The 23,202-nt window shown below is 40.2% G+C and overlaps 1 protein-coding gene and 2 long non-coding RNA genes across 5 annotated transcripts; 1 reads left to right on the forward strand and 2 right to left on the reverse strand.

Moving 5' to 3' along the window:
• Positions 1-800: 800 nt before the first annotated feature.
• On the reverse strand, positions 801-10,745 carry LOC118166527. Of its 2 annotated transcripts, XR_004750551.1 has the most exons (4): positions 10,702-10,740; positions 5,985-10,094; positions 5,164-5,392; positions 801-1,715 (listed from the first exon to the last, which is right to left on the reverse strand). It is a non-coding gene; the product is annotated as an uncharacterized LOC118166527 (long non-coding RNA). The 2 variants fall into 2 exon arrangements; XR_004750550.1 differs by lacking the exon at positions 5,985-10,094 and having other exon boundaries at positions 10,702-10,745.
• On the forward strand, positions 5,402-13,689 carry NPY5R (neuropeptide Y receptor Y5). 2 transcript variants are annotated; one of them, XM_035325504.1, is made up of 2 exons: positions 5,402-5,803; positions 11,967-13,689. In XM_035325504.1, exon 2 carries the CDS (start codon positions 11,979-11,981, stop codon positions 13,311-13,313), a length of 1,335 nt encoding a protein of 444 aa, XP_035181395.1. In that variant the 5' UTR covers positions 5,402-5,803; positions 11,967-11,978; the 3' UTR covers positions 13,314-13,689. The 2 variants fall into 2 exon arrangements, with proteins under 2 accessions (XP_035181395.1, XP_035181394.1); XM_035325503.1 differs by having other exon boundaries at positions 5,403-5,803; positions 11,970-13,689.
• Positions 10,789-22,268, reverse strand: LOC118166528. Its single transcript, XR_004750552.1, has 3 exons — positions 21,881-22,268; positions 21,371-21,532; positions 10,789-11,788 (listed from the first exon to the last, which is right to left on the reverse strand). It is a non-coding gene; the product is annotated as an uncharacterized LOC118166528 (long non-coding RNA).
• Positions 22,269-23,202: the final 934 nt, after the last annotated feature.

The raw sequence follows: 23,202 nt of genomic DNA on the forward strand, positions 1-23,202 counted from the left end.
GAAGGTTTGTTCGTGTTCCTACTGTATTTGCAGGCATTCAGATCAGCTGCATCTAACCTGCAGTCCTCAATGTGAGGAAGGAAAGCGCAGGCATATCTCAGGGCTGCTCTAAACGTAGCTGTAAATTAGCGTTGCTTGACTCTGCTGACATGTACCACCAGCAACCAGGAGATAAGTGCAGGCCTCTCGAGAACTTCAGTTATGTGTGGATCATTAGCATGCACCAGAGTCCATCCGAGCAGAGCAAAGGTGGATGTGCTTAGGCAGAAAATGCAAAGACCTAAGCTAGTGCTGAGGATTCCATAAAAAGCATATTTTGTCCTAAACTGGTGACAGTTTAGGACGTACAAATGAGGACTCTCATCGTTATAGGTGTGGAGCAATCCATAGTATTACTGATTGCCCTGAAGTCTCCTGCTTGGGGAGGAGCAGGTAGAAGAGTTGGGAGTGAAGGAGTGAAATTGAGTCTGGGAGGAAGGGAGGATGGGGAAGGTGTCTGTAGTTCTGACTTTGTTTCCCAGTATACTGCTCTATTTTTAATTGGTAATAAATTAAATTAATCTTCCCCAAGTCAAGTCTGTTTTGCTCATGATTGTAGTTGATAAGTGATGTCCCTGTCTTTATCTCAGCCCATGACGTTTTCCATCTTACTTTCTCCCTCTGTACTATTGAGAAAGGGGAGTGAGAGAATGGTGTGGTGGGGGCCTTGCAGCCAGGTAAGGTCAACCCACCACACGTGCATTACATTTGGTGTCCTAGCAGAATCCAAACAGTGCTATCAGAGAAAAGTTTCCAAAGTTTCTGGCAGGTACAATCTTCTTTCTCCTCTGTTTTTGTCATTAACCATGAGGATCTCCATTTCATCAGTAAATGAAGTGATTCATAATGTTTTGTCATAGTGGCCAGTCTACACAAGAATTTCATACATCATATAAACATAGGAAGCAAGCCTCACAATTCTTTTTTATACCATATAAAATAATTATTACCTATAAGAGATTGAAAATAGGTCTTACATGTCACAAACCCAGTGACCCAAACTTACAGTTATAGTAACAGTCATTCATGGAGTTATTCACACTGCAGGTGGGTGCTTGAAACACAGCAGGGGAGCAACAGAAAGGGCTGTGTGAGTCACTGAGTCTTTCAAACATATATACTGTATGTGTATATATACATACGTGCTATAACAAAGTCGTACGACAAACCTCCTGCTCTGCCATACTTGCTTTCTGTGCTGTATGCTCACCGCAGAAGACTGATTCTGTAGGAACTACACTTACCTTCTCCAAAGAATTTCATATATATGTGGACAATAAAAAACACAAATAATCACTCTAAAAACTGAAACATGCTCTTTTCAAAAGGTTTTTCATTAGACAGATATATAAAATGCATGTTGTGCAGTAAAAGCTGCATAGCACCAGGTAAGTTCTGAAGGAAGCTCATATTTTAGCAGTTCTCAGCCATTCTGTGCATCTCGTCTCAGCACGCAGCAGACTGTCTCCAACTGGAGCACCAAATTCACAAAGATGTCAAATAATTCCTCAGTAACTTATTCTATTGCCAGTCGCTGCCAGGACATGAGAACACTGGAGTAGCAAGATATCCACAGTGTAGGAGATTATCCTCTTCCTTGGAGCACATTATTTCAGTGCATCACAGGCACCCCAGGCTGGAGGACTGATGGTGCGCATTTGTGTGAAGATGTGACACTGCAAAAAGAGAACAACAAAAAGAAGACAATTATCTTAACTAAGGAAATAGAACAGCATGAGTAAAAGAACACAGAAATTCTTTGAAGTAATAGCACAAAGAAAGGAACAAGACGTTTTGCAGAAACACATGGAAAAAACATGCTACGAGATCAACCCATTAAAATGCTCTCTCACTGTAACTCTCAAAACCACAAAAGAAAAGACATCATAAAACGAGGCTGTTACTTTCACTACAATGCATTGTCATGCGTTAAGCTAACACAATCCTTCTCTAAAACTTAATATCCACAGAGTAAAAGAACACCTTGAGAGTTGTTTGTGGTTTCTACTGTATATAAAACAAACCGAAGTTGCCACTATTTTGAGTGGAAACACTGATGGTTGGTGGTTGTTGCTTTTTTATTATTTATTTTTTTTATTGTTTCCATTTCCTAGTAAAGAACTACAGTACCACTGAAAGGCTTTCATTTCACATTACACTATTCACAGATAAGGGAATTCGTGGTCCTTGGGGCAAAAGTCTGTCATCAGTAGACTAAATAGACATTTTACTGTTGAGTACAACAAGAACAGCAGCAAATTCTCTGGCTAAGAGCATGTTTATTTTGCAATGACTGCAACTGACACCAAACATAACAACACTTCACTTGACTGCTAATGTCACAAATGCAAAGAAGCTGTGTGAATAATTATGTGGTTAATCTCAGCTGAGTGTCTTGCTGTTGCTGCTCCACTTCCAATGATAAACTCAAGCTAACTAGTATAAAGCTACTCTGAAAATATGCAATGTTACTTAAAGACTGCTTGAGATGTTACCTGGCTAAAATACTGTCATGTTTTCTGCTTAGGCCATCCCACTTTCTGTCCATTCAGGGACTGAACTCATGTACACTCAAACACAAGCTCCCACCTGGCTTCAAATGAAGCAGAAATAGGCCCTCGCATGACAATCCAGAAGTGGCATCAACAGTCAATGCATACAACACCAGCCAACAAACGTGACAATGCCTGTTAAGTAACAAAAATGTTCACCCTTAGAAGTATTTTACTAGCTAACCATCAGATGTCCTGTCTCATTACAAAGCATTGCAAACTTTTCAGCAGTCCATGGCTCACTGCCTTCACGCCCAGCTGCTTTACACAAGGTAAGAACCTGTGGGAGGGAAAGGCCAAACATGTATCCACAGAAGCAAAACACAGCCAATATTTTTAATAGCTTTTTTTTTACATGTGTGGGATGATCAGCTGTGTGGACATGTGGGGAAAATTTCAACCAACAAGAATGCTTTATATGTATCTCACAAAATACCTCAAATTCTGCAGTCGTTGTCCTACGATTTTGGGTTGTCTTGTTGACGGATAGGGGCTCTGTCAGTAGCAAACTTTAAAATAACATCAGACTCTGTCTCACGGCTGGCTTCGATAGAGGGCAACAACTGCATGCTGTGGAATTTGGTTGTTCGGTGGCTTACAACTTGGTATTTCAGTGGCATTCATCGGTTCTCACTGACTTCAGATAGAGCTTAGAGTCTTCATTCTTTCACAGTTAGCCTTTAGAAGCTAAATTTTCAAAGATATTGGGATAATACTCCCAAAAGAAAGATATCTTTGGGAATGAGGTTAGAAACATGCTACAGTTCCTTTGTATTTCTATAACGGCAGAGTTCTGTCCTGCATTTTCTTCTGTGCCCTTCTGAATCAGAAATCTCATTTTTCTTCCCCAGCTCCTCCAGAGCAGCTATCTTTCATCGTCACCATCTCTCACTTCCTCAAGGACTCCTCCATGGTTTCAACAACCCCACGAAGGCTGGTTTCTAGGGAACTTGTACTATTGCCTGTTACCAGTCCTCTCACGTCAGTACTTTTCCTATCTGTAGAACACCTATTTTATTATTCAGTAGTATTACTGGCAATTCAGAGGTTCACAACCACTGAAAAGGAAAAATATGCTAATGGTCTGAATAGTAATTGCCTCTCATGTACACAAGTATTAGCAGTGAATTGTCCAAATACAGCTGAGAGGAAGAATCTGGTGTTATTTACAGGTCCAAGGCAAAAGGAGAAAAAAGAAAAAGCCCCACCTGTCAGTATATTGCTGGTTGGTGAACTCTCCTGAAATAAGATGGGTAGGATGTTTTGTTCTTACAGAAAATTGCTTTGAGGAACACACACTTTTCTTACTGACTGCTTTTACTAAGGAGTAATTTCTAGGGGCTGCTTGGGAAACTCTTAAGAGGCGAATGCCCACCGTAGAAATGGTCAGCGTGAAGGTAGGCTGTTTGTACTTTCACAAAGGTACAATAGCATCCCACATAAATCATAGCTGGGGGATGCAAGATCCCGTCACTTCCCATTTGCGGGCTTTGCCAGCAAATTCAGGTTGGTTTGTTTGTTTTTTAAAGACCAACTCATCTTGCTGTAGTCAGAAGTTTTCACAGAAAGACACGGTGTCCCTAAAGACTCCCTCTTTCCAGGAGGGAACTCCTACTTCAAGCAGCAGGGTCAGCAATGTGGGAAACTCCCCTGGAACAAGGGGCACCCAGTTAAATCTGTGCCCTGGGAGGTGGTCTTAAATCCCCGCACAGGAGGTAAGAACCAGGGTGGGTTTCTATCTTCAGGTCAAATATGTGCACGAAAAGCTTCCACGGCACCAGTGTTAGGTGAGAAGATGGTCGAAATCATTAAGAACTGCTGCTCAGCCCTAAAAAGGATTAATTTAGTTCTCCTTTGTGACTAACAGGAGAGCTGTCTTCAAATGATGAGATGGATTGGCACGTCACTTCCACCTGGCAGCTCCCTGTGCTCCGCTTGCACATGCAGTGATTCACCAGCAGTGGGTGGTGAATAATGCAGAAGCGGATGAAAGAATATGGGACCGCAATCTTCCTTGCCATACTGAGCTCAGCCGATGAAGATTGAGGTTAATTGTTCCTTTAGCACATACCCTAAAATGAATGCTTTTTTCCACCTAAATTAAATAAGGAACCTAACTGGACTTTCAGAGCTATTTCACAAGATGGTCGATCCAGCTGGTTTGTCTTCGTGCGGTACAGTTTGTCACTGGTTAATTATACTGACAGCTTTTCTGCAGTACCGTGTTAATATCAACTGTCTAAGGAGTGCCTTGGCAAATGGAAAAGTCATTACATCCTCGTGTCACATTCTGCCACCTGTGCTCCCAGAGACCTGCACATCACTCAGGTCTCCGCTGGTCCTGTAATTGGGCTATGATCAATGGTGCTGCTCGTGCTAGAAGGCAGTGGCTGGTGCGAACGGCAGAATTTGTCTTTTCATGTTCTGTGCTATGAAATGCCCAACAATTTTTAAAATATTGCTCGCTTTAAAAAAAAAGAAAAAAGAAAAAAGGCTTGCTTCCCGCTGATGGCCCAGGAAAAAGTAAAACCGCCCTTCAGATATTTGCTGCTGTAAGAACCAAGTTACTCACCTCAGAAAGGAGAACTGTCTGGGGGAATCCATCACCTCCCACCTGTTCTAAAATAACAGCAAAACGTAAAGGCTGTTCAGGCAGTGTGGATGGATGCCTCCAAGGCTCTGCTCCAGCCAAAGTGGGGGGAACTGGAGAGTGCTCAGGGCAGCCCCCTGCGAGTGCCGGGCTCTGCTCAGACTTCCTGATGTCCCACAACACGTAGAGCATTTCACCCTTGCAAAATGTCCTAAAATCAGACAGGGAAGAAAGAAAAAAAAAAAAAGAGAGAGAGAGAAAGCATCCCTTAAATACAGGCGAGCGCAGGATTTGTTTACAGTCTCACTGCATTTCCATGGAAACTCTAATTGTCAGAGCATGCAGCGGGGAAATAATAGGCTCCAGACCCTGCACGGAGCGCTCTCCCGAAATGCACCCGCGCGGCAGCGGCGGCGGCCGGCTGAGCACCCAGCAGCAAGCACCCAGCACCGCAGCAGCAGCAGCCGCCGGGTGCCTGGCCCTGGCGCCTCCGCAGTACCCACGTAGGATGCACCGCTGGGCATCCTCGCCCTGCTCCCGCGGAGCCGTGCCGGGGCTATGAGCAGTGCCTGGGGGCTGCCCACCCGCGGCCCCTTCTGCAGCGGGCTCCCCGTGGCTGCAGGTGAGCAGGGTGGGCAGGGGACAGCAGGGTGGGCAGGGGGCAGCGGTGTAAGTTTGCGTGGGGCAGTGCCGAGGCTGCGCAGTGGGTGAAGAAAGCCCAGGTTTCACTTCGGTGCGGGTGGCCGAGCGGGGTGTGGAAGGGCAGAAGGATGCCCGCGTGGGTGGGTGGGTGACTGTCCCACCTGGTTGTGTGCTGCCATCCTTCGCCAGCCCCGTGCCGCAGGATGTGGGAGCGCATCCCAAGTTTGCTGCCTCTGGCCAGCAAAGGCCCTGGTAGGTTGTCTCGCGCTTCCTTGGAGCTGGGGAAATAATCTCATTAGGTGGCTTTTGGTTGTTTTGGGAAGCCATGTTCTCGTGTTCCGGGATAATGTTGCAATTCTTCTTTGAGTTAGGCATGTCAAGAGCCCTATCACTATCTCACACGAAAATCGATATTTCTGGGCTTGTGAAGTGAGCTCAGTCTTTTGAACTCTCCCGGCTCTGCAGAGGAGCTTTTGCTGGTGCATGTAAAGAGCAGCTGCGTTTGCAGCAGCAGCATTTGATCTTCAGCCCGTGCTGTGAGCACAGCTCGTCGGTGGTTTCGGCGTGGGGCTCGGACACTATCTGTCTGCTGAGATGGGGCACGGTTGCTCAGGTAGTAACGACACCGCTCAGTGCTTCCCTTAAGCTGAGGTGGTCAGGCAGCGCAGCCCGGCTCATTAGCAGAATTTTATAACGCAGAAGTTATAAAAGACTTTTTTTTTTTTCTTTTTTTTCTTTTTCTCCTATACACTCCAGCAAGATAGGATCGGAGGGCTGTGTTTCATAGGGATTTTTTGCATTTTGCTTTCTCCCTGTACATCTTCTCTTGTTGTTAAGGTAGAGGAAGGACTTCCAAGACTGTAAGTTGCTCTCAGCAGTGAAGATGAATTGTCCTGGACAGGCTCTCTGACACAGACTGAACAGACTGTACGGGCACCAGCCAGTCAGTTATCTTAAGAGGTATTAATATCGTAGGATACAAGATCTTATCCATGAATAAGCCTTAATATAAGCATCTCATCTAGCAGAAGGAAGATCTCCTGACAGAGCAAATGCCTTCAGTGGAGGACGGTTGCCTGCCTAACTTGGTGTATTCTTGACAATTTCCATTTAAATATGTAAAGAAACAGAAATAGCTGATGTATTCACTCTCCTAAATTCTGGCTTATATAAACTGTATTTTAAGCAACAGCTTTAAGTGGAATAAGGAGATGAATTTCAAGATGTTAAGTATTAAATGAGTGTATTCCATGTTATCTGGTATCTTTAATCCAGCTAAACCTGAAAAGTGTTCTAAGTTCCATCTGTTACTCTCAGACCTTACATCAACTGCAATCGAAAACATCTCTGAAGCACGATTCTGGTGAAAACATAAGCCACAGTATTCAAAGGGTGACATTAAGATGCATCATGGATGAATGTGGCTTAAGGAGGTATAGCCTAAAATCTTTCAAGATCGTGGTACATCAGCCACCATGAAATACACTATACTGTAAAAAGTAACTGCAAATACTCCTTGCATCTAATGTTTACTGAGTTAATCTGATTCTTGCAGTAAACGTTCATATCCAGCCTGGGTTCTGCCACAAGCTGCAGTCCCTCCTGTCTCGTGTGGCTGAGCCTTCTGCCTCCCGCATCCTAGTGAAATGAAAGGAGACCGAAACAAACCTGGCTGATGCTTGCGCTGTGGGAGCTACAGGTGTAGCTGAGCACAGTCCCAGGGGATGTACAGAGACCAGCAATGCAGGAAGGGGAGCTCAGATGCCCTCAGGAAATTCTACTGACTGATTGATGTAGGAGATGAAAATAATCCAAATTTTGGAACTATCAGCTAAAAACAAATCAGGTACCTTCGGATTGATTAAATTTGAACTTGAATACAGGCACAAGAACACCTTGGCACTGTGGTGCACTGAGTTTGGAAATACACTTCAATTTTGAGGACAATTTTTTCAAAAGTGGCTGTATTATTTAACTCTATTCCCCACAGTGGGACTTTCAGGAATCCTCATTTGTCTGAAAGCTACATTATATGCGCTACCTTGGAGTTGCCCCAACTCCAATGATCGAGGGAGAGCAAGTGAATCCCTAAAAAAATAAATAGAAGCAACTGTGGGGGGGAAAAAAAAAAAAAAGACAGAAAGAAAAATGCCAATAAGTGCACAGATCCCTGTGTAGCCATTGGTATGCCAAGACGAGACTGGGGACAGCAGATCACTGATATGGGAGGCACACATTGTTTCTTTTGCATTGTTACTGCCAGTGGCACTCAGGCTTAGTGAGCAAATGTTTCCTCTGAGCCGGAGAGCAAGCTTGGAGAGCAACAGATCCACTTCGCAATTTTTGGAGAAAAGCCTGCTTTCATTTCACACAACCAAAAATGAAAATAAAACCTCTTTGGGCATTTTGCAAAGGAAACTTCTGTCAGCACAACAGTTTTCTGTGGAAATCAGAAGACTGTGGCTTTATGCCTGTCCTTCCCTTCCTTTCTGTCAGTCTGAAACAAACTGTGTCTACAGGTCGGGGGTGCAGGCAGTGGCTGCAGCGCCGTGGTGTACAGTGCCCAATCAGTACCTGACCAGTGCATGTGGCGGCTTCTTCCTGTGCTCCATCCTCATGAAAAGCAGGACGTGATAGGGGAGATGGTGTCCTCCCAGCTCTCGCCCAGGACAGGAGGCAGCCCCAGCACTGGTAGGACACAGCTGGTAAGCCCTGGCTGGACTTCAGAGGCACTCCTGCAAGGCTTTTTTAGTATTGATGTGTCTTGGCAAAATATTTCTTCTTCAACAAAAACAGCATGTTCACTTTCTGTTTTTCAAGAATTACATTAAAAACATGATGAGCAACTTTGCTAAAGCCATACTGCAGTCTTTAAGTGAAGGCAGAAATCCACAGAACCTGCCAACAATCTGCTAATTAAGTCTTTAAGAAGCCAGTAAACATTCATTTAATAAACGTGTTCCAGTGTAGCAACACACACAAAACATTGTTCCTTGACCCCAGTCTTAGGATTACATCTATTGAATATAAATTCTTAGGAGATAAAATAATTGTGGTGTCTGACTTGAGAGACTCTTAATTTTAAGTCACCCAAAGGTGAAAATGGCAGTAGGAAATAACAGCAATGCCACCAGATTGTTTCAATTCTCTTCACAGAGTTCCTTAATAAGAATCAAGCACAGCTAAGCACAAGTGAATGAAATTACACAGATTTCTCTTTAGACACATAGCTGGAATGAAATGAAGTAATTACAGAGTCTTTTCTACTAACCGTGATGCTTGCCCTTTCTCCACGCACTGATGAACCCTGTCAGAGACAGCTGATACCACTAAAAAGTCTAAGGAGGAAACAGTTGGGGTACATGGATCAACAAAATCTCACAGTACGTCGCTGTCCTCAGAGGCCTACTATTTTAACTTAGCTCACTACTTTAGCCTAAGCATCATTGTGCACTGTCACCACCTGGTATGACTACATGAGAGTTTAACCATTACTGAAAATACCTGTAGATACTCTAAAAGCAATCTTCCTAAGAGAGGGAAACACCTGCAGTTTGTTTCTGCTTTTACAGAGTAGTCCTTCAGCCTGGTATCAGTTAAAATGGAAGAAAATACAGAACGATCTTTCTTGGGTTACATATGCAGGCAAACAAAATAAGTGAAGAGCTCCTTCTTTCAGAGTCTTCATCACGTCAAGAGCATTTTAAGAATTTGGGAATTGTTATTATTATTATTATTTAACATCAAAACGCTACTGGATTTACTTCTCTCTTTCTTATTATTCTTCCTATTCTCAGGCAATGACTGGCTTGTTAGTAACCAAGGTTTGGACAGATCTAGCTCTTGAGTAAAGTTTCATTTCCCTTTCTCAAATAACTCCTGCTTAGTTTCAAACTGACAAGTAGGCAATGGGATGTTCAACTCATTATGCCCTCTTGGTCTGTGCAAAATACAAACTGAGAAAGGAAGGCAAAAGGAAGGCAAGTAAAAACAAATCGTCTAGAATTACACCAATGGCTTTTTCATTATTAACTCCTCAGTTATATGCAAGGTTTTTTCCTACACACTTCTTAGCTAAGGTGAATGCTTTTATGCAAAAATAATGGATTGCTCACCCTGAACATGTTAGGCAGGCAGTATTTCATGTGGAAATGCAATGTACAGTTGAAATGGCTTTCATGAATCAAAAAAAGGCTGCAGGTTACAGCTGCACGCACACTCTGAAATCTGCAAAAGTATCAGTCATTAGTCAACCTCGTGCTTCCTCCATGCTGAATAAAGGAAAATAATAATAATAATAATAAAAAGATAGAGGTATGACATGTGAGGGATGTAATTCCATGAGACTGAGGTAGGGGTATGTATTTAATCCAAGGCAGAGACCTGCTCTGGTTTTCTCAGACAGAAATTATGTTGACTCACATTTAGAGAACAGAAAGAAATTTCAGCTGATTTTGGAAGTCACTGTGGTCTGCAGATAAATACTGTTTTCAGATGATTGCTAGCAACTCAGATACATTGACCCAGGAAAATTAAGTAAAAAACTATTTACTTTTTAAGCTAATAGTTGTATAAGGAGAATCCAACCAAAATGAACACTTCTGATATTATCAGCACTGAATAGAGAGAGACTGGGTGATTTACAGAATCTCTAGTCTGCTCCTTTAAAGTTGGTGTAGAGACAAGCATAGTCTCAGATGTTTTTTGTCTGTTATATGGATTTTCCCTACTTCATGAGAGACTGGGAAAAATTAAATAGCAGTGATTTGCGTTAGCTCAATATTGTGAGAAGTTGGCATGGCTAAGTTCTCCCCGACACATTAGCGAAGACATAAGAACTTGCAATATATTTTTTTAAATAAGTATTTCTAATCTTACGTGAGATTACCTCACAACACATTGCCAGTGAACCTTCTGGTAGGAATGTACATGTGGTGATGTGAAGGAAGGAGCACGTCTGCAAGCGTAGAGGAAATCAATAATATTTGTGTGCTTTGAAGAAGTTTGCATGATACAGGCCTCATGAGAATAGCTGCATTCTTGAGGAGACCTGCCATTTCTGGTTGCCAAATTTAGCCTTCTGCTCAACTTATGTATGTTTTTGTTTTGTTTAGATCTTTCTGCTTTGTCTTGCCTAAGGTTTCTAAATGAGAAGCAATTTGGACACTGGCACTTCGGGGAATTTTGACCTTGAAACTTTAATATGTGCAAGTTTTTAAGTTAAACTGGAGTTTTAAATTGAATTTTCTTGTCTTTCTCTTTCCTCTAAAACGAAGATGAATCACATAGAGATTCTGTACACAGAATAACTTTGTGGAGAGCTAGATTTCAATGGTAGATGTTTCTGTGCTGAATACGTAGAAATTCCCTGAATTTTCAAATGATTGGGTGGGGTTTGCATACAGTTAACACTGCCCTCTTTGTATTATGTAAAATTGCTTTGTTCAGCTGTTTTGGAGGCAGTTTTCTCTTCTGCCTGAGCAACAGTTATGTGCAACATTATTAGAAGATGGCTGGTATACACATGACAAGAGCTCCATCTTGGAGCACTGACAGTAGATCTCTGTAGAAACTGATTATTTCTTAAGTCTTTTACCTATTTTGTGTCACTTTTCTACTAGCAAGGTAAGAAATACTATAGCAGTTGTTAACATATGTCAAAGCTTCATATGTTTTCAGGTGCGCTCATTATAGTTCGCTGTCATGTAATGACTAGGCACATGCCCAGATGGGGGTTGTAATTTCCTTACTCATATGAATGAGCTGTTATTCATATGAGTAATCTCCCCGTCTCTAAATGGATTGCTTTTGTAGCTAACTGCTCCCTCATGGGAAGGCTGACAATATGGTCTGTAGCAAAACACAGCTAAAAGCCAGCTTCATAGTGTGTATCCTTACATTGTTATCATCCAGTCTCAGCAGCCAGCTACCAGGCACAGGTGTGCTGAATGCCACATGACAAAACCTACAAAACGAATTTGCATTAACCTGAAGTTATGCAGGGTTTGCTTCACAGCAAACTGACACCACTATTAATTTGTTTGCATTAAGGTGATACAAGGTAAAATGATGTTTCTTACAGTCTGCTTAACACCAGTATCATCTTTACTTCAGTTGGTAATTAACGCCTTTCTTGTTCCAAGCAGGACTGTAAAATGGATTTAGGATTCAAAGACCATAACAACAGGACACCCACCAAGAATGCTTCTGCTGCAACAAATAATTTTTCTGCTTGGAAAGACTACAGGAGCAGTGTCGATGACATACAATACTTTCTCATTGGGCTATACACACTTATAAGCCTGGCTGGCTTTGTGGGAAACCTGCTTGTACTAATGGCTCTAACAAAACGCAAGCAGAAGACAATAATAAACATTCTCATTGGTAACTTGGCCTTCTCTGACATCTTAGTTGTGCTGTTTTGTTCTCCTTTCACGCTGACATCTGTTCTGCTTGACCAGTGGATGTTTGGTACTGTCATGTGCCACGTAATGCCCTTCCTCCAATGTGCATCCGTTCTAGTTTCAACTTTAATGTTAATATCCATCGCTGCAGTCCGATACCGTATGATTAAATATCCCCTCGCCAGCAATCTAACAGCAAAACAAGGCTATTTCTTAATAGTAGTCATTTGGGCCTTCGGTTGTGCCATTTGCTCCCCTCTGCCAGTTTTCCACAAAATTGTGGACCTCAGCAAAACTCTGAATTTAGAGGCACTGGAGAACAGGCTCTTGTGTATTGAGTCATGGCCTTCTGACTCATACAGAATTGCCTTCACCATATCCTTACTGCTCATGCAGTATATACTCCCCCTGGTGTGTTTAACTGCCAGTCACACCAGCGTCTGCAGGAGCGTAGGTGCCAGGCTGTCCAGCAAGGAAGACAAGTTCCAGGAAAACGAGATGATAAACCTCACGCTTCACCCATCTAAGAGTACGGGCACTCAGACACAGCCCTCCAGCCACACCAGGTGGAGCTGCGCCTTGGTCAGAAAGCACCACAGAAGATACAGCAAAAAGACTTCCAGCGTGATGCCAGCTATTTTAAGGCACCATCAGGATAATACTAATTTCAGAGACCTCCCAGAAAGCTCTGGCACAGAAAAAAGCCAGATCTCTTCCTCCAGTAAATTCATCCCAGGGGTACCTATCTGTTTTGAGATGAAACCAGAAGAAAACACAGAGATCCAGGACATGATTACGGTATCCCAATCCATCGTCAGAATTAAAACAAGATCTAGGAGAGTTTTTTGCAGACTGACAGTGCTAATCCTCGTTTTTGGTTTCAGTTGGATGCCTCTTCACCTTTTTCACGTTGTGACGGATTTTAATGCCACTCTCATTTCTAACAGACATTTTAAATTAGTATATTGCATATGTCATTTGCTGGGCATGATGTCCTGCTGCTTGAATCCCATCCTCTACGGGTTCCTTAACAACAGCATAAAAGCTGATTTAATGTCTCTTATTCCATGCTGCCAAATACCATGATTTTATGAGCCTCAAGATAAAATGAAATAAAACAAATAAGTTTGTCTTTCAAGCATACTAATGTGAATAGCTGTACAAACTAAATTAGTGAAGTTTAATTAGTCTGACTTGGTTGTGATTAGTAGCATCTCATGTGAACAGGCTGCATGTATTTCTTGCATTGGCCAGAAATATATAAGTGTATTATAATATTCTGTTACTCATAGGAAATCATACTCAGTGTGCAGAAACAGAATACAGTTTTCATTACCTGAAATGCTGTCAATCTGTACTTTGGAAATATAAAGAATGAGTCATAAATATAAGACTAATTAGACTTATTAGTATTAACTATCATATATCAAACTACAATAAAATACATATCTTTTACTAAATTGCTTGTTGAGACTACTTCAGTGCCAACTTTGTTTTCTAAATTAATAGAAAGTCCATTTCTGGATGGGATCAGAAAAGTATTTTTCCTTCACTCTTTAACTCATATTTTGCAATGCCTTTGCATAATCCTTTGTTTCTGGCTCCCAGGTTGTCTGGTTCCCAGGAATGGGTTTGTGAGTAGTTCTTATTGTGAAGATTCTTTCCATCTGTACCGTTTACCCAGTACAACCTACCTCTGATATCCTTAGCCGATTTTTACTCTGGCTTCTCGTTTTACGGAATTATCAGCCAGGCCTGAACTTATCTATAGCTTTGCCTTTGTTCTTGCACTGATGGCTCTCCTGAACGTACAGCACGTTTCCGATCAGGATAAGCCTTCATTATCTAAGAAACTGGTAGTGGAAAGAAAAAGAAAACAAAAAGACAGCGGGATGTTTTTCTTTTGCCACAAAGCAAAAACCACACTTCACCATAGAGAAACCACTTAATTTGGGTCAACAGCTTTAAGATACACCTACCTATGTATGCTTTCAGCCCCTCCCTTACTATTCTTTTTTTTTTTTTTTTTTAAACCAGACAGGTACTTTTTTTTTCCACATTTAAATCAGATGCATCTTCCCTAAGAAAGTCACATTCCGTTTCATAGCACAAATGGAAAAGATGTAGATATAGATTAGATAGCTATACCTACAGCTACAGATAGGTATAGATATTTTTTCCTCCTGGGTTACTCTAATTTAATAACCCACCTCTGCCCGCAGGGTTCAGTGAATGTACAAAGCCTCTACTCTGAATTTTATGCTGTAAAACTTCTCCCCAGGTGATTCTTTCTTATTCTCCATTAAGATTCCCAGTCTGATAGGCTCTTTACATAGCCTTTTCAGGCTGAGAAATAAAGTTATTATTTTTATAAATGGGTGGATGGGAATGCTCATTGTGCATTTTTTGCCTTGGGATACTTCCCTTCCAGTTAGTCTTTAAAAGTGGAAGCAGTTCTTTTATTTGAAGGAACTGTCAAATTAGTTTTATTATAATGTTACAATTCTCAGACCTTTTCTCCCCAAGCTACCATCTGGTAAGGAGTTTATTACATACTAGTTGGTAATATCATGGTTTCTATCATTAAGGTATTTCCCTGAAGTCTAGTTCCCAGTAACCCATTGTTCTTTGTTTTCACTCATGATATACTTTAATAGTTTCTTCCTGGACACTGACTATTTCATTTTGCAGATTATTATCTCCTAAAAACCTACAGCATGGCATTTTATAGAGTACAAACAGTACAGAATACAGGATATTGGAACAATATATTTTAGAAAAGCTTTTAAAAAGTTTTAAATAGTTTAATTTGAAGATATTTATGGCTAGTCTTGGTGGATAAATGTAGGAAAAAAATAAACCTAAATCCTCACCCAAAAAAACAAGAACATTTAAGAAGTTACAGCAATTTATGGCCACTTTACATCTACACATTTTCATGTCATTGCAAAGTATTGTTTAACCTTATTTTTACCATGTGATGTAACCAGTGTAAAAGAATAGGAAGGCAGTCACATTATTTGAGCTTCAAATATTTCTTCCAGCTTTATTTTATTTATTTACTGTTAACCTTCCTTCCTACATGCTGTTTCTATCCTATTTCTTCCTTTCTTTATATACTTTTACAGTTTCAACCATTTCTACCTCCTACACTTAGGACTGTTACTAAAATACGAAATAGCGGTTTATTCAGTAATGAATCTTTTCAGATCAAATTCAACTTCTGTGCATGACACACAGAAACATGCTAGCACATGACTAAGTCCTTTGTCTAGTTTCTGAGGCTCACAAAGATTAGGCTGCATACTGGTGATTTTATTGAGAGCACTGTCCTTTTTTTTTTTTTTTTTTTCTCCTGCATGGAGTTAATAACTATGCTCTCTACTATTTATACTGATCAAAGAACAACAAATTGTAGTTTGGCGATAGGGAATTAAAATCAAGACAGGTAACGAACTTCTTCAGTCCTATGCCATTTAAAAATCCATCTTTTCTTTCTTAAGGTGGTCAGTGGTGGGAGAACGTGTGTTTTCTTTTTATTTACAGAACAATCATCATCATTATATTTGCACATCTCCAAAATGTCACCATCTTTCCTCTGAAATGTTAGTTAAAAATAAAATAACTTCCCCACCTTTCTTCAGCAGCCAGAATACCTCAGTCCCAGTATCTGCAAGGTACACTTAGGAAACATAGGAAGCAGAGAGTAGCAGGAGCAAGTGAAATCATGCAGAAGGTAGTACCCAAAAGAGTAACTAAAAGAGTAAGTTTTATGCATGGAAGAGAAAAAACCAAACCTTCCATTTAATGCTTTTCCAGTCTGGAATCTGAAGATGAATAAAAAATTCAGAATACAAGGATCCCCCAGTGCCACATTTGTTGAGTGGCCCCAATCAAGTTGAGCCGTAGCTCCTACATGCTGCAATGCATGTCCAACAGTGACTAGCAGTATGATGTTTCCCTCACGTACGTCAAAATATTTTGGAAGGAAGCATCTCATCACAAATGCCATCTAACGGCATTGTATCATTCCGATACATAGATAGGCAGGTACATATACAGATATGTACAACTGCTAGAAAACAAAGCACATTTAAATGGATCTTCAGATAGCACATGTAATCCTTGAGCTTTAAGACAGTTAAACTACTACAGAGTTACTACTAAGTTTAACTACTGTTACTCCTGTAACCAAAAATCTAAATACTGGTGACGGTAGGAGTTTGTACATAGCAACTGCTAAATGCGGTCAGGAAATGCCAGTTGCAGAGCCATCTATCTATTGGGCTTAGAATAACGAAGGATTGTAACAATACAGGGATCCCTCCCTACTAATAAAAAAAGGGGGAGGAACCTTCAGAGACAGCTGATGATTACATATAATGGGTGCTAAAACTCTTATGGCTTGACATACGAGCATTTTTTTTTTCCAGCTCTACAAAATAATATCATTGACACAGCTGACATTTTGCAAATGTCAAAGAGTAATTGTTGCTAATGGCTGGCCTTTGCCCCTGTGGCAGTGATGAAGAAACAGGAGCCCATTAGCATGTGCCCCTTGGCCAGGTCACTCCCAAGCCAGCAGTGCTAAGCACACCAGGAGTGTATTTATTTAGGTTGTGGAGAAGAGACTGGAGACTCTGTGGTCCTCCACAGTGCCACGGCAACAGTGGCAGAGACAAGTGTACACCTCCCATACGTCTGCATGAGCTGTAATCACAGCAGGCAGTGACAAATTCCTGCTCTCGGTCCGGCAGTAAGGAGCGCCAGCCCTGGGCAGGGTGGTGACCACTGCAGAGCAGGCAGTGGGGAAGCAGCAGGAGAGCAAAAACACATTGCTGCTGTATTCCCTGGGGGCTACAGCCTTTGCGGGCATGCAGCCCTGCTCCTGGGGCCTGGAAACTCTCATCACAAGATGTTTCTTTCTCAGCACTAGGAACACTTGAGGAGTTAAATAAATAAATAAATAAATCACATGAAGGTGTGGGAGAACCAAGAATAGGAGCACAGTCTGGGAGAAAAGTCTCTGCTACCAGTCATGCTGAGGCAGGCACCAGATCTCCTTCTGAGAAATACAGGAGAGGTGGCATGGCAAACTTCCCTCAGCCCTGCTATTTATTATAATTAATGCTACCTAAAGATTATTAATGGATCACAAAGCCCTTCTGTAGTCCACTGGGGTCCATCATCTATCATTGCACTTTGGGAAAAACAACACATCAACAAAAAAGAACAGTGGTTTCCTCACAGTAGTCCCAAATCTGTCTGTGCAGCATACAATATAAATATCAGTTAACATCACAGACTCCAGAAAGACATCCATCATCAGTCCTCTTGGGTCCAGAAATTTACCCCTTGATTTTGGTGAAAGCCAAATTATGCCTATACAACTTGTAATAAAAACTCCTGGTCAGAAAATGGTGTGGAAGCCAAGAATTTTTAAGCTTGAAAACTGCCTTAGTACAGTGACAGGATTCTGGTCCGAAGCAAATCTCTGCTTTTTCCCCCACATGACTGAAATAATTGTTTAAAACCATGATTCTCACAGATAACCTTGACAAGGAGTATTAGACAAATTTTGGAATAATTACTGATGACATATGGTTTACATCTGGTCTGAGATCAGATTTCTTGTTCTTCCATTTAATATCTTTTTATATACTTCTAAATCAAAAGTAAGAGCTGAATAAAGAGTATGTGTACATGTCCTTACTCCTCTCAAAACATTTCTTTAAAGCAGAAGCATTTTCTTTCCAACCATTTGATAAGGATATTTTGCCTGTGATGGTGCTCATAAAGCATCATTCTGTGCTATTAAGGCACAATTTGTGTCGTCATACTGTGGTTCGATGTTACCCACATCAGTAAGTCTTACCACACCACCTGATTTTAAAAACTCTGAAAGCTCAGAGAAAATAGCAACATCTGCTGTACTCCAGAGGTTACCATGATCTGGCCTCGTCACCAAGCTTTGTTGCATGATATATACTAAGAATAGCCTTCTTGGAAGAAATAGACATTGATTTTGACACAAACTTTATAAAAAAATATTACCTCCCCCAGAAAGGATATTACTATAGAAAGGAATATGTGGTCACAGTGCTTTCCAAACAGCTGAGATGTGCATTAGTGGTAAAACTGGCATCACCAATGTAAATATTGTGTAACCAAACAATAATCTTATTAATCTTCTATGCTTTTGAAGATAAAATATTCCAAAATTATTGAAAGTTATGTGTTGTTTTTTTCTCATTACATACTAATATTAGGATATACGGGGGGAAAAAAGGTAACAGTGTCACAATTCAAATTCAGTTCTTTTGAACAAAAATGAACACTTCATTTTGCCCTTGTAGTCACATTCTTAAGATGATCCATTTAATAATGGGGCTTAAAAAACATTCCTCTGGGAAATTAGCAGAATGGTGATTTGACATTCAAGACTGAAGTCGGCTGGCTCTGCTCATACATCCAGTTAAACAAATGTTTGCTTTGTCTTAGTAGGAGAACAATCATGTCTATATTACTTGAAAGCCACAATAGTTGGACACTTTTAAGCAGAAAACATTTATTCCTTATCCCTGAGAACAAAGCAATGTACAAAAGGATTTTTAAGGCCACTTCTGGTGCAAAATTTCATAAGAGGAGTAACTTGGTGAGGGACAAACAGTTTTAGTTATCTCTTCAGACTCCCTAGGAACCAAAAAGACACAAACCTTATTTGATGGCAGACCAAGACAGACCATCATTATAATTTCAGTTTTACCTATATATCTGCATTTCTTTTGGTATGGAGAGAAAAAATAGCTAAGCAAGGAGATAATAAAAACATCCCTGCAACAAGTAACTTTGGTATTTTATATCCAGATTTACCTGTAAGCGAGATGATAGCGTTACTGTTTTAACTGCTAGTAATTCCCCTGGCTTTATGACGACCTCCACCAAATTAGGGTTCATTTAGTATTCATAAGGTTTTTGGCCTCGGCCTGAGCATTAAAAAAGCTGCACAAGAAATCAGCACGCAATCTAAATCTTTACTTTCTGCTGATTTTTTTTTTTTTTTTTCGTGGTGTTAGCACAACTGTGGAAAGTGCAAGCTGTTCGCTGCAGGAAAATTAAACTCATTTTTATGTAACTACTGGGACCCAGTAGAGGAGAAACAATTACGTATTTTTTTTAAGACTTCATCAGTTCCAACACACATCCCATACAGGTAATTGTTTCAAGCCTTGATGATACATTCTCTCAATTAATATCCTTAGGTGTTAAAGTACATTTCAGATTGCACAGCCTCATCTGGTCCTCACTGCAAATCATGACAGGTGAAGTTCAGAGATCTATTCCTACTGCAGAACTGAAGTGCAATACGCTCTACTTGAGACCACTTTGTAAGGTCATTTGGTGAGTGAAGACCATTCAGGATGCAGTTGATCTCTGCTGGTTTTGTGGGAGTCCATTATGCAGGAAGCCTGCTCTGAGGCCATTTGTCACACAAATTATTATTAGTTCCCATGAGCTCTCTGGGCACAGAACTCACACCTTCCCCTTGCACATCATCACACCTGCAGTCAGCAGGGGCCCTTAAGTGCTGCTCCTTTCACAGAAGGGAGGAGATGGCTGGAAAAGCAGTGAAAACTGTAAACCCTCCAGTACTTGTTTTCCCTCTTCATCTCAAACAGCTGAAAACTGGAGATTTATCAGGAAGCTGTAAAGACATCTGTGCGAGACTTTTTGGAAGGAAAATGGGAATCACATCCCAGAGAAGAAGTCTACTAAGTGCAGGACTAGCTGATGAATCCAATACACCCAGGACCCTATGCCCTTACTAATACTAAGCCCAAAAAAATGTAGAAAGTTGGGTATGCAGTTTTTCTGATTTTCTTCTACTACAGTAAATCCATTTTAACTATTGAAGGTAGAGTGTGCTAAGTCCTCTGACCCAAGCAACTTCACATTGCAATACAGCTCCAACACCAAACTACTCTTTGCTATGAAAATATTCCCTCCTTTTTTGTTGGCTTATTACATAACAATACTATGATAACACAATAGATCTGGTCCCGATAAAAGATTTTGTTGAATTACTAATACAGAAAATAATAAATGAGAGTCAAACTAGAAAAAAGGCAGCACATCCATCAAAACGAAAGGAATTAAATCAAGCAAGCCCTTACAAGCTATGGGAACAGTATAGCATATTTAAAAGACACTTGATCAAATGCATGAAAAGTAAACGTGTTTTTCCATAGTTTGGCAACTGTTTTTGCTGAACTAGAACTTCTGACTTGTCCCTTTAATTATAAGTGTCTATGAAAGACATAACTACATTAAGAATTTTATTATCAACAGCAACAACAAAACAGGGTAGAAAAAGCTTTTAATTATTGCTTAAAAGCTATTAATTATGGCTTACTTCCTTTGCTTATATTACTGACTGCATGCACTGCAATAAACTGATTTCTACTTTCCATGTGTGAAGTTCACGGGATAATGCTCACAGTAGACAGCAAACAGAAATAAACCTGTAATTTACAATGATAAACAAGAACTAAAAGGCAAAGTTCATTTAATCATCATTAGAAACACAAATAGCCTTACTTTCTTTTGTTTAAAGCAGAGATGAATACAGCATGTTACACAATTTGTGCAATAGCATTCATAAAAAAAGATTTTACTGTATTTATTTTAAAGAAATTAGAGGCGTAATAAGAGATGGTATAACCTAGCTGATTCTGTTTGTATCCTAACATAAATTTATCTTTGTGATACATGAAGGAGAGCAAACAGTATGCAAAAATTCCTGTTTCTTATATGAACTGGGAATTTCTGTTCATGTTCCTACTCTCCCTTAACAGTGATTAAAGCATAATAAGCACCCCAAAATGAAGGTACATCATAAGTCTTGGGAATTTCCTTGGCAAAAACAAGCACTGTAGTGTTACTCTGCATGTTGGTGGTCATGCTGTTTACAAAGATGATTTCTGTAATACTATTCAAATGTTGTTCAGCAATATTTAACAGGAAGAAAAGAAATCGAGCCAAGTTGCACCAGCATCCTTAGTTTTCCTTTCCTTTTTTTTTTTTTTTTTTTTTTAAATAATGTTTTCCATTTATGGTAAGTATAGCACATAAAATAACATTACCTGATTTCTGCAGAACTTGTGTGAATTTTTCCCTAGCTACACCTTCAGATCTTCAAGCTGTCAGCTTCAGTAACAACAGCAGGCTGCGGGAGACCTCTGCTGGTGAATGCATTTAATCGCCCTCCAGCTGCTGGTTGCGGACCAGGTATGGACGTTCACCAGCTGTAAAAAAAAAAAAAAAGATAGCGTTCGGGGCTTTTAATGTTATTTCCCCTGTGAATGTACTCGTACTTTTTTATGTATTAAAACTTTTTTAAGTTAAGAAAAATAAAGGTTCAATTTTTCAAATATCACCCTACAAAGTAAAACAATGTCAAGAAAACCACCTCTTGAAAAACTGCCAATAAATACAACCTTTAAAATACAGTCATGCCAGTGTAAATTTTGCACAGCTAAAATCAGCATTCTCCTGGAAACATCGCAGTATTGTAGATGAAGCTGCTCTACAGATTTGTTCATTTGAGACAGGTACTGACAAGGCAGTACCCATGCAGATACTCACCTATTCACCAGGTAGGGGATGAGTGGCCTGGAAATCCTGCCATATCCAAGCAGTGCCCTGGGACAGCCTAGGCATAGAAGCAGAGTGAAAGGGCTTCCCCAGGAGTGTCTGGTAAAAGATTTATTCTTTGGGGCAGATCAGTGGAAGCACCAGCTTGTCTAAATTGCAGGTTAAAATAAAATAAATAAAACAAACAACATAATCTAACTCCAGTCCTTAGCTACTCTAGTTCAATAAGCTAGTGACTGCTGAGGAGTGTCATTTGAATTATTCTTAATCAGTTAAGGTGTGGCAAATACAATCAAGAAAGTGCCATGCAGTCCTTTTAATTAATGGTATGCTTTCATCTACAGCTGCATGAATCATTCTGATCACCTGTACTTAAATAGAGTGGAACAGAATATATTCAAAGGATCTCCAGCTGATAAATACATTACTTGCAAAAAGATAAGTTGGTGAACTTCATAAGGAGATGGCTTTAATGTAAAATGTAATATGCAATGTAAAATGTAATGTAATAGAAGTTCCTATTAATCCTTTTGAATGGCTACTGAATAAATGGGCTCTCAGATGAACTAAAATGGCAGATTGTAAAAGGACATAATTAACACAAGACATAACTAATCCATAAATTTGTTGTCAAAGGTATTGCAAAGGCCAAAGTCAAGCAAAGTTTACATGATTAACAACAGCATAATCAGCAATGATACAAAAACACCTTCCTACACCTGCTAAGTGATCAAAGAATTTAATCATGAGACCTCATGTAATTAGTTTAAAAAACAGATTTTGGAATGAAATAGTCTCAGGTTGCCACTGGCAAGTCTATGAGCCACACCAGTTGCTGGTCAGATCCATCTAGAATTGCCTACAAAATTCCATCCCCAAAGTTGAAGTTTTAAACCAATGAATCTTTAAAAAGATGCCATTGCTAGTTCTTTCTAATATAATGCTTACAGAAAGCTAACGACAAATGATCAGAAGAAAAACTTTATATAAGAAAATAACCATTTAAAATCTTTAATTGTAATTCAGTTAGTATAAATGAATTCCCCACACTTTTAGCAGTTCAGATTCTCTAAGCAATTATGAGGATGCTGCCATAAACAAACAGCTATGCTGGTCATGATACCTGCTTAGCAAGTTTAGCCAGTGATTTAAAACTAAACATGCTAGAACTAAAATAATTGCAGTTCTAGAGTAACATGGGGTGCATGCGTTTGCAAGGAAGGGTGTATCATTAACAGTTTCTTTATCTTGTAAACAGTATAATTTGATTTCAACACAATTGTCTAAAAGAATTTTTAGTAAAAGATTTTTGTGTTTATCA

Source organism: Oxyura jamaicensis, chromosome 4, assembly GCF_011077185.1.
Source record: "Oxyura jamaicensis isolate SHBP4307 breed ruddy duck chromosome 4, BPBGC_Ojam_1.0, whole genome shotgun sequence".
In the NCBI taxonomy this organism is placed as follows: Eukaryota; Metazoa; Chordata; class Aves; order Anseriformes; family Anatidae; genus Oxyura; species Oxyura jamaicensis.